Source organism: Odocoileus virginianus, chromosome 29 (genome assembly GCF_023699985.2).
Source record: "Odocoileus virginianus isolate 20LAN1187 ecotype Illinois chromosome 29, Ovbor_1.2, whole genome shotgun sequence".
NCBI classification, from domain to species: Eukaryota; Metazoa; Chordata; class Mammalia; order Artiodactyla; family Cervidae; genus Odocoileus; species Odocoileus virginianus.
This window is the reverse complement of record NC_069702.1, coordinates 13,811,731-13,829,734: the sequence shown is the minus strand read 5'-3', so window position 1 is coordinate 13,829,734 and position 18,004 is coordinate 13,811,731. Positions and strand designations below refer to the sequence as shown.

Below are 18,004 nucleotides of genomic sequence, written 5' to 3'. Positions count from 1 at the left end.
TGGGAAGGCCAGACTCTTCTGCTGGGGAGGCTCTTAATGTCTGGGGACGAGTCAGGGCAGAGCCCCCAGCAGAGGGCACAGCCAAGTGCAAAGGCCCTGCAGCTGGATCCTGAGGCCCACGTGGGAAGGCGGGGGGTGAGGGCAGAAGTGCATGGAGTGAGGAGGGGCCACATGAAGAGGGCTTTCCAGACCTTGGTGGGATGCTCTGGGTTTACGCTGAAAGCACAGGGACTATGGGCGCTTTGGCCTGGCTGTGTCTTAACAGGATCCATGGCCCACCCCATTGCTGATCCTAGAGCCCAAGGTGGGACTTACCTGGACACACGTGTTCATCTTTCAAGTGGATGTTCTCATAACATCAGAGCAGAGGAGGGACCCATTGCTAGGGCAGCCAGGAGCATGGACCGGGCAGGACCCTTCTGCTCCTTCAGGGCAGTCTCCTCCCAGGCTCTCCACCTCCACAGCCCCGCAGCCCCACCTCTGTCCCTCCGTGTTTCTTTCCAGGGTCTCACTGCCCTGCACCATTGTCCCAGAGCGTGTGGCTCAAGCCAGGGCCATTCTTCCATCAGCCCTGAACCCCCCTTCCTCCCAGTCCCACTTGGTCAGTTCTGCCTGCTCAGTTAACCCCCCACCTCCCCATCCCTGCCCAGAGAAGACCATCCACAGGCTGACAAGAGCTCACAGCCCCGCGGGGTAGCCAGGTTATCCTCAATGATATCCTCACTAATGCCATACCAGAGGGTACCCCCGGGCTGTGCAGGCAACAACGGGGAGCATTTGATTTCTTTGGTGAACAGCTGGACAAGCTGCATGGAGAACAGGTTATTTGAGTTGGGGCTCTGAAGGATGTATAGGAGTTGGTAGGAAAGACAGGTAGGAAAGAAAAAAGCAAAAACAATGGGAAAAACAACTCTTTTATTGAGCAGCTACTTAAGGACCTCACTGGGCCAGGTGCTTCCAGGTGTTACCTCTGGAGGTCTCACCATGATTGCCCTCCAGGTGAGGAAACTTGGGCTCAGAGAGGTTAAGGGGCTTGCTTGAAGTCGCACAGAGCTTGGCTCCACTCTGCTGCCTGGTATGTGGCAGGGCAAGGGCTGGGATAAGGCGAGTGAGATGCCTAAGTTGGACCATGGAAGGAGACATTCATTTCAGGCGACCCCGAGAGTGAGCTGCTCAATGTGGCGCCTGCCCTCGGGGTCTGCTTGCCTCACTCTATTCCAGGCCCTGGAACCCTGGGGGGGAAGGGGGTCAGCGTGTGGCTGCAGAAGGGGATTTTGGGTTTATGAGGCTACAGCAGCAGGGCCGGATTAGGAGCTTGTGGGAGCTTGAACCTTGGACCTGTGGGCGCTGGGAGCCACGGAGGGCTTTAAGCAGAAGAAGGACACATCAGAGTTGTGTACGAGGCGGGCCCCCATCTCAGGTTTCACTTGCCTTTTCTTGCATCCCAGGTGCTTCAGAACCTCCCCAGGGTGCCTTTATTCACTCAGGCAAGCATGACAGGGAGGGGGCTCCTCACCCCTTCCCCTCGTGAGACACCCAGAAAGGAGGGCGTGGTTGTCAGGGAACCAGCTAGGGCCCCAGGCGCCTTCATTAAGCAAAATTAGTTTTTCTAAAAAGATAAGGCATGGGCATCTGCTGTTTCAGAGCCTCCCAACTTTAAAATAATCAGGGCAGGGGAGAGAAGGTGGGATGGAGCCCGCCACCCTCTGGGATGCGCTTCTTTAAACTCTTGGTGGCAATAATTACTGCAAAATGTCCATAGTGATTCTGTCAATCAGAAGGGAGATCCCCTTGTCTCATATTAATGCCCTGGGGATGTTCAGTCTGGGGGGGGGGGGCGGGGGTGGGGATTGATACAGAAGATTCTGCAGTCTTTCAACAACAACAACAAAAAATAGTTGTATTGAAAATTTCAGCCCAACTCTGCTCTGTGGTGACGTAAATGGGAAGGAAATCCAAAAAAGAGGGGATATGTGTATACATATAGCTGATTCACTTTGTTGTACAACAGAAACTCACACAAGGTTGTAAAGCAACTGTACTCCAATAAGAATGAATTTTAAAAACACATGAAAATAACAGCAACAAAACAATGTCATGGAAATGTTTGAAAAGAAAGCTGAGAACTTCTCCGCATAACTTTTTTCAGGCTTGTTCATGTCCCTTCCCACTAATCTTTCTCAGTTCTGATGCTTTGGGGCTTAAAACAAACCTGCAGAAATGCCCACAGACAGCCAGACCTGAGGTTGCCATGGCTGTTGGGCGCTTCTGTTTCCAACTATGGATTCGATCATCTTCTCAGCCTTTGACCTTTGTGGCTTCCTGCTCCTTAAAGCTGGCAGAAGACACAGCCATGGCTCTGTGACATCCAGTACGGATGCTCCTCTGTGATTCTGGCCCCCGTAGGTATACCGAACCCCCACAAGGCGTGCTGGGAGCTCTGTAAGGTTCAGAGTGCAGTGAGCTGGACCAGACCTAGTGGTTTGGGTGGAGGCCAGAGGGGACCACTGAGGCAGGCAAGGGGTACAAAGTCGGGGTGCAAGAGACAGACCCCACTTTATGCTTTTTATATATTTTAAAATTTTTTATTTTAGTTTTAACTGGAGGATAATTACTTTACAATATTGTGATGATTCCTATCATACATCAACATGACCGAGCCACAGGCATACATACACATGTCCTTCCTCTTAAACCTCCCTCTCACTTCCTTCCCCATCCCACCCCTCTAGGTTGTCACAGAGCACTGGCTTGGGTTCCTTGCATCATACAGCAAACTTCCAGTGGCTATCCATTTTACATATGGTAGTGTACATGCTAAGTCACCTCAGTCGTGTCCGACTCTTTGAGACCCTATGCAACATAGCCCGCCAGGCTCCTCTGTCCAAGGGATTTCCCAGGCAAGAATTCTGGAGTGGGTTGCCATTTCCTTCTCCAGGGGATCTTCTTGACCCAGGGATCAAACCCAGGTCTCTTTATGTCTCCTGCATTGGCAGATGGGTTCTTTACAGTGGTAAAAGCACCGTCTGGGAAGCCCAATATATATGTTTCAATATTACTCTCTATGCTTTTCTATCTTACCTTCTGTCTGATCCCTAGCAGCAGAGATGCCGATTCAACTGAGTAAGAATTCCTGCCACATACCTGGGGAAGTGCAGGGTGCCACCCAGGTCCCTGCTGAGAGTTTGGGGTACATCTTCTTTCAATCCCTCTGCCCCATTTCCCCCAAATATTAGGTCCATATCCTATTCATTAAAGACAATACAGAATCTCACTGCTTTAGTTTAAGTAGGAAATCAAGTATTGAATTTTTCTTTTCCTTACTCCAGGCATCTGAGAGAAGAGGGAAATGTCATTGATTTAATTTGGGGCTTAACAAAGAAACATTATGAATGTTGATATCTGCAGAAATAAAGGTGTCAGTTTAATTACTATTACCAGGTACAAAATACAATTTTGTGAGATGACCAATCAGAATTCAGAGGTTTTAGAGGCTAAAGGTAACCCATCAGCGGGCCTCCTCACCACTGCAGGGAGCAAACTCCTGGAGAAACCCACAGCTCGCCTTGCCCACCCTCTCTCCAAGCCCTGCTGTGTCTTCCCATTGCCCACAGGATGATGCCCTTCCCCTGGTTTATAGTTCCTGGCTCACACCTTTCTCAGCCTCCATGACCTTCAGCTCATTGCTGCCTCAGGGCCTTTGCACATGATATAACTTCTGCCTGGAGTTCTCCTCCCTGGTTACTCATTTCATTCACATCTATGCTCAGATGTTCTCTCCCATAGAGGCCCTGTCTGTCCAAATCACCAGCCGCCTGTTCTCCCTGTCTCCTCACTTGCTTTGTCTTTCTTCCCAGCACTCACCACTCCCCCACAGTATTGCATGTCACTGAGCTATACTGTCTGTCTCTGGGAGGAGAATGCGGGCCCCAGTAGAGTGGCGGCCTTGCTCAATGCAGCATCCCAGGCCCACAAACAGTGCCTGGCAATGGTGGGCGCTCAGCATGGACTGGCTCACTGAGAGAATGAATGCATGCCTGCAGACATGAGCACGTGAGACCATCAGATTGGCCTTGAAATGTTCCCAGCCACCCTGCAGGAGCTGTAATTCTGGGAAAGGCAGGAGCAATGTCAACCTTGGACAAGTGAGAAACTGGGTTCTCGGATGGGGTGTAAGGGGCTGGGACAGACTGGGCAATTGGCATATAGGATGTCCCCAGTAGGTGGGGCTCTCTAATGAGCCTCTGGGGACACATGATCAGCTTTCTGCTCCCTGTTTGAAGCCTGGAGGCTCGTAGCAGGCCAGCAGGCAGGACAGTCACTCAGCTGGTGCCTGTGGGGACAGCTGGACAGGTCATCAAATGCTTGAGTTCTTCTAGACTGACTGTAAGTGGCTGCCCACTCACCGCCCCATCCTCTTCCCTGAGCCAGAGCCATCCATGGCTCGGGTCCTAATTGGTCATCAGGGACCCTAATGTCCATCCCGCTGCAGGACCAGGGCCGCTACAGCGTCTGACTGGCCAGTGAGGGTGTTGGTCGTCAAACTGGTGGGACAGCCAGCAACAGACGTGAGCCTGGAAGAGCTCGTCCCACTGCACAGGGACCTGTCAGGCGGCAGCGACTTGGGGACCCCGCTCTGGGGTGTCTGGTAGGGGCAGGAAGCTCTAGCCTTCAGGGGACAGGAAAGCAACGCCCTGTGTGGAGCAGCAGGCCTGCAGTAATGGGAGGTGGGAGGCCAACGGGACTCACAGGTTGTACCTGTGGCGGCGAGATCTGATTTTGCTGCAACCCCATGGCAGCCGAACAACACACCTCAGAGTGGGATTCGGTCATGTGTGCCCAGCACACCAGGAGCAGAGGCCCCTGAGCCAGTTAGAACCGCAGAGGGTGCCCCGCCTGGTCCAGAGTGTGGTCCAGCGCCTTCGAGGATGCCCGAGGCCTCGCGGGCCTGGAGTTCAGAATAGCCAGCAGGAGGCAGCAGAGAGCAGCAAGGAAGCACCACCACTCCACCACTTCCAGCTCTGAGACCTACTGCATGGCTTTTAACCATCCATGCCTCCGTTCCTTTGGCTATAAGATGGGAATATTAATGGTACCGACCTGACATTTTTATTGAGGGATTCAGTTCAGTTCAGTCGCTCAGTCGTGTCCGATTCTTTGCGACCCCATGGACTGCAGCACGCCAGGCTTCCCTGTCCTTCACCAACAGCTGGAGTTTACTCAAACTCATGTCCCTCAAGTCGGTAATGCCATCCAACCATCTCATCCTCTGTCGTCCCCTTCTCCTCCTGCCTTCAGTCTTTCCCAGCATCAGGACCTTTTCCAATGAGTCAGTTCTTCGCATCAGGTGGCCAAAGCGTTGGGGGATTAGATAAGGTCATGTTCGGGAAAGTTCAGCACAGAATCTGGCTCAGAGTAGATGCTCCATAAATACTGTTCCAAGAGCTAGTTCTTCCCCGCTTGGAGGATTCATTCGGGCCTGTGCCTGCCGGTATTTAGTTATAGGTTTGATGAGTGAATAAACGACTGCATGAGCCCAGGGTGGAAGTGGAGCTGTCTGCTGTTCGAACCTCACAGGAGGGAGCAGCCCAGTGACCTGGTTGTTTCTGTCTCCGCAGTATTTGAAGAGCCCGAGGATCCCAGTAACCGCTCCTTCTTCTCCGAGATCATTTCCTCCGTGTCAGACGTGAAGTTCAGCCACAGCGGCCGGTACATGCTCACCCGCGATTACCTCACGGTGAAGGTCTGGGACCTGAACATGGAGGCGCGGCCCATAGAGACCTACCAGGTGGGCGCTGCGGCCCGCCAAACCTGCGGGCCTGTCTGTGGGTGGGGGACCCCCAGCCCTCCCCTGTGCCTTTGCACGGAGGGGCTCTCCCAGCTACCGGTGGCTTCCATCAACCCATTTTGCAGGTGAAGACACTGAGGCTCAAGAAATCAGGCGGCTCATCTCAGGTAGCTCAGCCCAGGGGCAAGCTCAGCCTCGCCTCATGGGGGCGCTGTGGGTCCTCTGCTTGCTAGCTCCTGCTGGGAGGCAGGGCTGTGACTAGGCCTTCAGTTTGGGCCCCAGGGGACAAAGATGAACCTCACACTGGGCTCAATTTGAGGGTGCAGATGATGGCTTCCCTCCCCTGGAGCCAGTGTCTGCAGTCCTACCATTAAGGCAAGCTAAGCACTGCCCTTTCCCAGGGAGCATCCCTAGCTGGTGATGCAGTGGTGAAATGGGAGCTTGGTACATTTCTAAATCCTCAGGGCAGGCTTTTTCAGCCAGGTCTATAGGATGAAGCCTGGAAAGCCTGCCTGGAAAGTTGTTTATTATTTTTCTATCATGATTCATCCATATATGAGGGGATGGAAGACAAAATCCATGTGATGTTACAATTTGGTAAGAATACAGGACTGTTTTAAAGCTGTTTTAAAGCTGCTCCAGTTATGTCTCCAGCTGGGGCGATCTGGGAGGCTTCTTGGAGGAGGTGACATTTGTTCTGAACCTTGTAGAAATCGGTCATGCAGGTAAGAGTGGGCAAACACCCCATCAGAAGACCCAGCCAAATTCTCACAGTGTCACCAAGTATTAGGTGCACACAGGGTGCCGCATACCCTTGTCACCTCTCTTCCTTACTGCCCCTGTGAAGAGGGCGCCACGGGCCCCCTTTGCAGGAAGGAACCTGGGGTGCTGAAAGGTGATGATATGGGGAGCTGCCTCACAGCTGGGCAGTGACAGACTTGGAGCCCAGATGGGAGCCCTACAGCCCCTTCCCTGTCCTCCGTCCTGCCAAAGCCTGGGGTACAGCATGTCCAGAGAGAGGGAGGGCCCCCCTGGGAAGGGGCACAGAGCTGAGAGGGAAGGATTGGGGTTCAGAGTCTGATCTTGGACACGTATGCTCCTGGCAGCCCCATGCCCACAACGATGTCTCGGAAGGTCCTGGTGCACTGCCCCACCCCAGCTTCCTCAGGACAATGGAGTCATGAAAGGGCTCCTTCATTAGCCACGTGTGTTTACCAGAAGTCCTGCCACTCCCCCCAGTTCTGACCCAGGCAGGGCCTCCTGCTCCCATGGCACAACCCAGGAATGGATCAGCTCCCTGACCCTCAGGAGTGGCAGGCGTCAAAGATTGGATCAGGAATGACATACACCCTGCTCAGCCCTGTGGGGATGACTGTTCTGATGCCTTCCTAGAGCCTGTCCAGGGACATGACTGTTCCAACCCCCTTAGCAGCCCCCCCCACCAGCCTTTCATGTCCCTAGAGTCAGCAAAGGCCCACAGACCCTGAAACTAGATGTTGAATATGAGCATTTTGCGGGGGAGGGCCCAGAGCCTTCAGATTCTCAAAGCACATGAAGACCCAATAAAACAGGAGAATCAATGCTCTAGAGGACAAGGCCCAAAGCTGGTTGCTCGGCTTCTGGCCCCACTGACCTTTTGATTCTAAAATAGTAATAGCTACATAAAACCAACATAGTAGCTAATATTTTTAGTTGTTGTGCACTAGAAATTGTGTATTGCAGATTTGTATTTGGCTGACTTGCAGTACTGAATAGATAAGAGCTTTCCTCTCTTTACAAGAAGCTGGGGTGTCCCAGAAGAGTGAGTGGCTTTGTGACCCATTCAGTGTCCCAACAACTACTTTGGTGATTTAGTTCCCCATCATTTGCATGTTGGTTTTCTACCTTCCTGAGTGATAACTCATGGTGGGAAAATGGCTGCCACAACTCCAGGAACTATGCCAACCTTCCAGGCAGGAAATAAGAGGACATGTGAAAGGCTGTGCTGGTTGGATCTGTGGCATATTTTATCAGGAACACAAAAGCTTTCCCAGAACATTCCTCAGAAGACCTGTTATAACTCATTGGCTAGGATGAGCCCATGACCAGACTGGTAAAATTAGTAGTTTTATGGCCTCTGTGGTTGAAGAAGGCAGGGAGAAAGGGGTGTTGAGTCAGCCAGCCCTCGGCACGTGCTGCATTGATCTAAGACCTTGGCACACTTTCCTCTTCTAAGCCTCCCAGCTTCCCTGAGAGGTGGGGACGGTGTTCTCTCGATCCCATTTTATTTGGAGAAAACAGTTAAATGGCATATCTGTGGTGGTAGAGTAGCAAGCAACAGACCTTAGATCTGTGCTCACATCTTCCTTACACCAGAGTCCACACCCTTCCGCACCCTGCCACCAGAGGGCAGGAGGCTCTCAGTGCAGGAGACGACAGCACGTGTGTTTGGACGAGTGCATCAGTGAGGCTGCCTTGACTGCATGGAGCACACACGTTAAACATGCAGCCTGGAGGGGTGAACATGAGCACCTTACAACCTGTGGCCGGGAATGAGGTCAGGCATCATTTATCCCATTCATCTCATATTTAATCATTTAGTCTGGGCTCAGAGGGAGGGTAAGAACCACCGCCTCACCCTCCAGGGTCCCAGGCGACAGGAACACAGTGAACCTGAGCTTGGCGTGGCCATGGGTCAGGAGACCCCAGGCCACAGACGCACACCACAGGAGAGGCACCAAGGGCTCTTGAGGAAGCAGAGTGGAGAAAGGGGAACGGCTGGGGGAGGGACCCCGCTATTTCTTTCAGACATGTGGCCCACCTGGGGAGCCCAGCCACACCATCTCCAGTTGCCTTTAATACCAGTTGTTTATTTTTTAAAACTGTATTGAGGTCCTGTGATATGCCAGGCCCTCTGCACCCCACTGGGAAGTTGTTGGGGAATGAGACAAACAGATCTTGCCAGAGGGCCATCCATTCCAGCAGGGAAGATGGCCAGAAACCAAGCAGACAGACAGATGAAATAATCACAGGCTTCCCAAAGGATGACAAATAAACCAGAGGCTGAGGCCGAGGAAACAGGGGCGCTGAAGCCTAGGAGAAGTAAGGGATGAGCCGTCTGCAGGGAGGGTGTTCGGACGCGGGAGCAGCAGGTACCAAGGCCCTGAGGCAGGAACGTGGTTAGTGCATGCAAGGAATGGTGAGGAACCGGCTGGAGCAGAGTTAACTACGGGAGGGAAGAAAAACCTGAGGTCAGAGAGGTGACCGGGGGGACTTGTGTGCCCTGGAGGGCTTTGAGTAGAGGCGTGACATGGTCCAGCTTAGTTTCCAAGGAATCCCCCTCGCTGCATATAAGATAGATGGGGGCTGGGGGGTGTGGAGAGCAGACACAGAGCTACCTGGAGAGTTTTTGTAGTAAGCTGGGTTGGGGTGCTTGGAGCAGGCTGGCAGCGTAGGACGGATGTGGTGAGAAGGGACTGGCCCTGGATCACTTTGAATTCTGGACAAGCTGAATGTAGGTATGAGAGATAAGGAAAAATGTGGTCATTTGTAGCCTTGTACCAGTGGAAGGATGCGGGATAGAAGGACGACCAGGGCTCAGCCATGCTCAGCCTTGAGGGGTCTCTGGCCCGTCCTTGTAGGCTGCTAGACAGTCCAGTGTGGGCTTCTGGGAGAGAGGTCCTGGCTGGAGAGAAACATCTGAGTGATGTCAGCCTGGGGACAGGATTTAAAACACGAGCCAGGTCGGCTGGGAAGAGAAGGGCGGGAGAGCAAGCTTTGTGGGCGGGGCGGGCAGGGAACCTTCTCTGGGGAGGGGCGTGTTGGCCAAGGCCTGAGGAAGTCTTGAGTTAAGAACCTTCCAGTCTGGCAGGAAAAGCCAATATTGTAAAACAATTATCCTTCAATTAAAAATAAATAAATAAAAACTGCCTGAAAATAAGAAAATCACAATCATGAAAAAATAAAAAAGAATTAAAATTGATTCTCAGACCTAAAAAAGAAAGAAGCCTCCAGGCTGTGGGGTCAACATAAACACAAAGTCAGGGCAAGAGCCTCAGGTGCCCCACGGAAAGAGTCAGAGAGGGGTGTGTAGCCTGGGGCAATCCAGGGAGGCTGTCGGAGGAGGCATTCGGTGTGCTCAGCGGCTCAGTCGTGTCCGACTCTCTGCAACCCCGCGGACGGTAGCCCACCTGGCTTCTCTGTCCATGGGATTCTCTGGGCAAGAATAACTGGAGTGCGTAGCCATTCCCTTCTCCAGGGGATCTTCTAAGACCCAGGGATTGAACCCATGCCTCTAGCGTCTCCTGCATTGGTGGGGGCAGCACCACCTGGGAAGCCCTGCTGGAGGAGGCGACCTCCTCTAAAGCTGAGTTTTTTTAAGATGAATAAGAGATTCCAGACAGAAGTGGATGAAAACCTGCTTTTTCTTCCCCCCTCCACCGTCACTGCCTAGCAGGAGTTGGACATTTCTCTCCATCCCTCTGAGGTTAACTGGGGTCACAGATAGCTACCTGGTGCTTTGCCCTGCCTCCGTCTCCTGGAATCCTCACACTCTTTTCCAGGGGTGGGGGTCTCATGACCCCCTTTTCAGACAGGAATCCTGAGGCTCCAGGAAGCTAAGTTACTCCCCTGGGTCATGAAGATGCACAGAGCCAGGAGTTGAGGCTTCATGTTACCCACTTACCCGTCCCTCCCCCACACAGATGACTCAGTGGTAAAAGAACCCACCTGCCAATGTAGGAGACTCAAGAGACATGGGTTCGATCCCTGGATCCGGAAGATCCCCCGCAGTAGGAAATGGAACCCCCTCCAGTATTCTTGCCTGGAAAATTCCATGGACAGAGGAGCCTAGCGGGCTGCAGTCTATGGGGTCGGCAAGAGTTGGACATGACTCAGCACATGTGCACCCCCCCACCCAGAGGCCAGGGCCATGTCCCTGCAGAGAGCCGGCACCCAGGAGGCCCCGTGGGTACAGAGCTTGCGGGATCCGGTCATCAACTCTCCTGTGGTGTCAGGTTACCCTGGGAGAGGATCCTGGTCTTCCACTTGTAAGCTGTGTGACTTCAGGCCAGTTACTTAACCTCTCTGAGCTTCAGTGCCTCATCTGTAAACAGGACAGATAGCACCTACTGAGATCACACTTGAGAGACCTGTGTGAACGTCCTCTTTTTCTCCATGATGGCCACCAATGTGCTCACAGCGACCACTGTCCTCAAAAGACAAGACCCTATACCCATCACTTACATTTGATCCCAGAACAGCCCATGAGGTGTGTGCTCTTATCACTTTAAGGAGGAACAGACCTCAGAGAGGAGAAGTCACTGTCTAGGGTCACACAGCCAGGGAGGGGCAGAGCCGGGATGTGGTTTCCTCATCACTGTGACCGTCCCCTGTCTGGCCACAGCTCAGGTGTTGGCTGTGTGCCAGGCTGTGGACCCTTGCCAGTGATCAGGGCTGAGTCAGGAGTGCCATCCAGACCCCAGAGGGCACAGCCCTGCTCAGTGAGACCCTCCTCATGGAGGGGGAGCCAGGACTGTCAGGGCACCCCCTTAACTCACCCCATCGTCCCCTTCTCTCACCAGGTCCATGATTACCTTCGGAGCAAACTCTGTTCTCTGTACGAGAACGACTGCATTTTTGACAAGTTCGAATGCGCCTGGAATGGGAGTGACAGGTAACCTCAGACCTTGGACCTTGGCCCTGCGGGCCCAGTTGCTGATCTGGCGTGGGGGGTTGGGGGGACCAGAATTCCCTGTTATCCAGCCAAAGGAATCAAGGTGTTCCAGGGAACCCCAGCCTTTCTTGTAAGCAAGCTCAAGCTCTCAACTCTCAAGTTCAGGGATGGAAATGAAACTTCACATTCTGAAACTACATCCATTTGGAGCCCCGTTCTCCTGAACAGTAGTGGAAGCATCTTCAGACAGTTCTGGGTGCCTCACCACACAGCCTCTTCCCCAGGCTGTCAAGGGTGAGGGGTATATCAGTGCCAGGTCCCCCGAGGGCCAGAAGGCTTTAGCCACTGGTCTACACCCACCTCCAGATATTATGGCTTCAGCTTCCCGCCCACAGGGGCACCAGAGAGCGCTTCCAGCTCCTGCATCTTCTGGGACTAGGGGGCTTCCACAGGTGTACCTGCCCCTCACAGCCCTGCCCACCCGGGAAATGGACCTGAGCCTGACTTGAGCTCCTGTTTCCCCATCACCCGGCTCAGCCCAGGGTGAGCGTGGACAGGACAGGGAAGGTCCGTGGCAAGGACTCGGGGACCCAGACCACACGGGGATGAAAACCACACTGGCCCGGGACGCCAGCACATCACCCATCACACTTCACAACCGGAGCAGGGCTGTGATGGGTGAGGAGGGGCAGAGTGCAAGCCGGCAGTGGACTCCATCAGTCCCAAGCGTCCGGCCATAAGAAGGCTGGGCTCTAAGTGTGGCTGGCATCACCGTGGTCCTATGAGAACCTCTGTGCTGTGAGGCTGTGTGGCTATGAGCACAGGCCCCCTGGGACCATCGGGGAAGGCAGGTGGGGGGAATGGCAGGACCACAGGGACAAGACCTGAAGGGCACCCCTAGGAGCAGGCTGGCCCCAAGTGGGACCAAGATGCTATGTCCGGGGGTGGGGGACCCCCTGGGCTGCTGCCAACATCCTGGGGTTCACTTGGCTGAGGGGTCTCCACGTGGACAGTGATCTCATAGGGACTAGGATGATGGGCACAGGGGCTCCACTGAAGGATGCTCAGAAAAGCAGGTGGAAGCCCTGGCCTGGGACTGGACTGATGCGGCTGGGTCAGGGGGACACGGCGCTCCCTCTGGGGGCCTGCAGCCGGGCTGACACATTGAGGGTCGCCCAGTGAACACCGGCAGCAGGTCTGGGGGTCTCCTAGAGCCTCAGAAGACAGACTTACTGCTGGAAAGAGGGGATCCCAACACTGCTCCGTGCGTGTCTGTCTGTCCCTGTTGGGCTCCCTACTGGTTGTGACCATTGCCCTCCCTTCCTCCAAGTCACCACCAGGGGGCAGCCATGAACAGTGAATGCTGGGCCTCCAGAGACGGAGCCGCCTTCTCTTCCTGGCTTCCCTGTGCCCAGCCTGCAGCTCAGCTGTCCTGCCTCTCACCCACCTCTTCCTGCCATGCCAGCCACCCCAGCCCTGGTAGTCCCTAACACCCACTTCCACAACCCACTCTGCTCCCACCCCCTGGAACCCTGACCACATTACACCTGGCTCACTCCTGCTATCACTTCAAATGACTGACTCAACCCAAGGCCACCTCCTCCAGGAAGCCCTCAGGGTGTTCCTCTCCATCTCAACACCCGCAGCCTCCTGGGTTTTCCTTATGTCTTTGCGTTTATTACACATTTTCACCTTGCCTCTTCCCCACTGGTTGCCGTGCCCCTGGGAGTGGGACTGTAGCTCAGCTCATTCTAAGCCCCTGACTTGAAGCCTCAAGACTGTCCAGTCAATGACTGTTGACCTTCTGGAAGGCAAAGGGATGTGCCACTTCCACTTCATCGCAAGCATCCTGTGAGCCCAGCAAGCCCCATAGAGGAGGGGTGTGTGTTAGTCACTCTGTTGTATCTCACTCTTTTCGACCCATGGACTGTAGCCCATCAGGCTCCTTTGTCCATGGAATTCTCCAGGCAAGAATACTGGAGTGGGTTGCCATTCCCTTCTCCGGGGGATCTCCCCGACCCAGGGATTGAACCCAGGTCTCCTGCATTGCAGACAGATTCTTTACTGTCTGAGCCTCCAGGAAAGCCCATAGAGGAGGATCCCAAGATAAATAAAGCCTGATCCCTGCCTTCCAAGAGCTCAGAGGCTAAGGGGAGAAGCAAGTATGCCCTTCAGGGCCCCCACCCTTGCAGACCAAAGCCAACCTTCTGAATGCTGTAGCTTAGCATTTCCTGTCCTTCTTATGTTAATGGGAAACTTCCAGCATCCCAACTGTATGCGTGGCAGCAAAGAGCTAGTGGACATCTGTTAACACTCACAGTGCCTCTTACCCCACTCCAGCAAGGCTCGAATGGGCAGCCTGGGGTCAGGAAAGAGCGGAGGCTCTTGGATCCGACACCCTAGATTTCCAGACCACACTCTCCCAGGCTCCAGCTACTTGCTTAATTGTTGTTCAGTCGCTCAGTCGTGTCCCACTCTTTGCGACCCCATGGATTGCAGCACTCCAGGCTTCCCTGTCCTTCACTATCTCCTGGAGTTTGCTCAGACTCATATCCATTGAGTTGATAATGCTATCCAACTATCTTATCCTCTTTCTCCTTCTCCTCCTGCCTTCAATCTTTCCCAAGCTGATCTCTCTGAGTCTGCTCACATGGAAAGTCGTTCGGATAAACCACGTCTTTCAAGGGCTGCTTTGAGGATGAGACCTTGTGTGTGACACTCCTGGCAAGGTCATGCATGCTCTATATGGCAGTGGACGGTCCAATGATTGGTGCACATGGGTCTGTTGTCTGTTTTGTCTTAAAGAACCCCGCTGAGCCTTCAAGACCCACCTCAAGTGCCATCTCTTCTAGGAAGTTCTCCTTGATTCTTTCTGCCTGGGAAAAGGGGATTTGTGTCAACTGAGCATCTCCCAGCTTCCCTGGTGGCTCAGATGGTAAAGAATCTCCTTGCAATGCAGGAGACCCAGGTTTGATTCCTGGGCTGGGAAGATCCCCTGGAGAAGGGAATGAAAGAATACTCCAGTATCCTTGCCTGGAGAATCCCATGGAGAGAGGAGCCTGGCAGGCTGCAGGCCACAGAGTGTCCACGAGTTGAACATGATTGAGCGTCTAACACTTTAAGCATCTTCCAGTTGCAGGAATCAGACAAGCCTGAGTTTGTTCTGATAAGTTCCAGCAAGACTATCTCAGCGCTCACGCTGTACCTTTGGGGCCATTTCTTCTCTGTCCACGCCCATCTCAGAGCCTCCCTGCTTCTTACACACTAGGTTCTTCCTCCCTGACTATGGCTGGCTCCCCCTTGCAGTTAGGGATGTTTACCCCAAATAGTCCCCCTTCCTTTGTCCTTCCGGACCACAATTCCCCTTCTAGGTATATGGAAAATTTCTCAGAGAAGGATCTGATTGGCTTTGTTGGGGTCACATGCTCACTTTTGCACCCGTTCAGCATGGACAGGATCTGTGGCAAGCCACAGTTGGCCAGAAGGGGGCAGTAGAGCGTCATGATTGACAGACCCTCCAGCCCCACAGGGATGGGGCAGGAGTCTTTCCCAGTGGAAAGAAGAGAGGCGAGGACTAGGGCAGCCAAGGCTGTGATCCTCAGGTGCAGACGAGGAAAACGAGGCTGGCAGAGGTGAAGCAACTTGCTTAGAGGCAAGCCAGGGCAGGGACTCCCCCTTTCCCTGTTAAAAGAACCTTCTGGGGCTGTTAGAGCACACCTAAGAATGGGAGCGATGGGTCAGTCTGCCCTGGCGTGGTTTGCAGGATGCTGGGACCTGGTGGTCCGAGGTGGAAGAGACCCCTCCCTCTGCCGGTGTGTGGGCGTCTCCCTCCTCCCCAGGGGTGTCCTCTGGATCCTGCACCTGAATGGAAGGAGGATTAGCAGTGGTGTGGCTTGCAAGTGACTTTAATGATCTCACTCTCCCTTCCCTGGTGGCTCAGGAGAAGGGTGGGTGTGGTGTGATAGTACCCACTGGGTTCCGTGAACTGCCCCCTGGAGAACCAGGGGTCTGTCTTCTCCCTTCTCTTGTCCCTGCAGGCACAGAGGGAAGGGTGAGGCCCCCCAGCCCAGCCCCTCAGCAGACAGCACCCTTCTCTGGGAATCTGTCACCCACTGCCTCCTTCTGCTTCCATAGTCTTGGGCTCCTAGTCAGACAGGTTGGCCACAGGGATGGTTAGAATCCATAAATGTTGTTCATTGTTCCACCACTAAGTCATGTCCAACTCTTTGTGACCCCATGGATGTCAGCATGCCAGGCTTCCCTGTCTTTCACTATCTCCTGGAGTTTGCTCAAACTCATGTCTTTTGAATCGGTGACACCATCCAACCATCTCATCCTCTGTGACTTCAGCATCAGTCCTTCCAATGAATATTCAGGGTTGATTTCCTTTAGGATTGACTGGTTTCATCTCCTTGCTGCCCAAGGGACTCTCAAGAGTCTTCTCTAGCACCACAAATACCTGTTGGCATTTAACACGTAAGAGGAGGTGGAATTTACTGAGCCCAGCACTGTTCTAAGTGTTTTAGCATATTATCTAGTCCATTCTTGGGGCTATTCTCACCAGGGGCTGGGGCCCTTGTCACTCGTCTTACAGACAGGAAAGCTGCATGGGCCAGCCCTGTGACCCAGCCTGCAGAGTCCTACCCCAGTGCTCACCAGCTGGAGCTGTAACAGGGCATCTGGCGGGGTCCCGGGCAGGCCCCCTCTTGTCTGCTGAGCCAGACAGGCCTGGTGGGATTGCTGCCCTGGGTCTGGAGGTCAGAGGTCATCCTGGCTGGTGACCCCTAGGCCTGAGGATTCTCTCTGCAGGTGTGCACATGCATACACGCACACACACATACACACACACACACAACATTGGTACCTCACCCACCTCGCCCTCTCTCCTACCTGCCTCTGCCTCCTCCTCGCTCACCTTGCTCACCTGGCAGAAGGCGCTGCCTGGGCGGGGGTCCAGGCCTCTCCCCAGTCCTGCAAGCCCTCCTGGCCGTGCTCACTGCCCCTCTGTCGGTCCTGCACATGGAGACTCTGGCCCGGCTTCCTCATACCCACAGGGTACCCGGGTCTCTGCCACCCGCTCCCCTGCCCACCTCTCCTCATTCACAGCCCTGCTGTGTCTGAGAGGCAGGAAGAAGGGGCAACGGAGGGTGCAACCTGGGCAGCGGTCCCCTGTGTCATCTCCCAAGGTCTGTGTGGTCGCCCCTGAGACTCTGCTTATGATGGCCAGGGCCAACCTGTCCATGCATCCCCCATGTTCCCCCACCCCATCCCCTGGCCTTGGGATGTTTGGGCACTGGGTGGTAGGATGGCCCCTCTGCTGACTTCACCCCACCCTCCTCCAGCCTGAACACAGGCGCCCCACGGCTGGCAGAGCTGCTGGTTAAGGGGTAGGCACTGCGGTGATGAATGCATTCCAGTGGCAGAGAATGAGCTCGTTAGATGGCATCACCGACGCAATGGACAGGAATCTAAACAAACTGCGGGAGATAGTGGAGGACAGAGGAGCCTGTTGGGCTACAGTCCACGGTGTCACAGAGTCAGAAAAAACTTAGCAACTTGAACAGCAACACTCGGTGATGACTGGGCCAAGGGTCACATGCCTGGACCCCAAGGGGCAGCTGCTGGCACACCCAGCATCCCTAGGTCAGCCCCAGAGACCCAGACTTGGGCTTCAGTGACTTTCAGGTGCCAGATCCTCTCTGCTTTGGGGGTGTCTTCTCAGCCCTCTCCCTGTCCCACACTGGGGGAGTCGCACTGTCGGGAACCCTCATGGGTCATAACTTAGGTGACATAGGAGCCCACCCAGTCTTCCCCCGGGTGAGCTGACATCAGGGAGAGAAGAGGGGCCACTTTGGGAAGGAGAGCGCCGAGGGCACCCTCTCCACCAACCAGCCGGCAGCCAGCGGGCCAGGAAGGGGCGGGTTCCTCACGCCCACCAGCGACTTGTCATTTCATTGTCTCAACAACACTCAGATCTATTCACACCAATTAAGATTTTGAAACAGAAAAGAATAGAGCCAGAAAGTACATTAGAATTCTCCACCCACCCTCCCTTCACCTCCAGGGATTAGACGAGTCTCTTAAAAAGGAGAACCATTTGACTGCCAGCCCCAATCCACCCCATCACTCCCCCACATAGTGTCAGAGAAGCCGCTCCACTCACCCCCGGTCTGTCCCCTGTCCGTGTGGGGTGGGGGTGGAGGGGGTCCAGGCAGGGCATTTCATGCCTCTCTAAGACTTCAGTTCAGTTCAGTTGCTCAGTTGTGTCCGACTCTTTGTGACCCCATGGACTGCAGCATGGCAGGCTTCCCTGTCCATCACCAACTCCCAGAGTTTACTCAGATTCATGTCCATTGAGTCAGTGACGGCATCCAACCATCTCATCCTCTGTCATCCCCTTCTCCTCCCACCTTCAATCTTCCTCAGAATCAGGATCTTTTCCAATGAGTCAGTTCTTCGCATCAGGTGGCCAAAGTATTGGAGTTTCAGCTTCAGCATCAGTCCTTCCAATGAACACCCAGGACTGATTTCCTTTAAGATGGACTGGTTGGATCTCCTTGCAG

The 18,004-nt window shown here is 54.1% G+C and overlaps 1 protein-coding gene across 3 annotated transcripts in view; it reads left to right on the top strand.

The window, feature by feature from the left end:
- PPP2R2C (protein phosphatase 2 regulatory subunit Bgamma) overlaps positions 1–18,004 on the top strand; it is a 161,740-nt gene that overhangs the window by 137,680 nt on the left and 6,056 nt on the right. For all 3 annotated transcript variants that reach the window (XM_070458148.1, XM_070458149.1, XM_070458147.1), the window contains exons 7-8: positions 5,619–5,788; positions 11,350–11,441. In XM_070458148.1, coding sequence (XP_070314249.1) covers positions 5,619–5,788; positions 11,350–11,441 — 262 coding nt within the window. The remainder of the gene's footprint in view (positions 1–5,618; positions 5,789–11,349; positions 11,442–18,004) is intronic.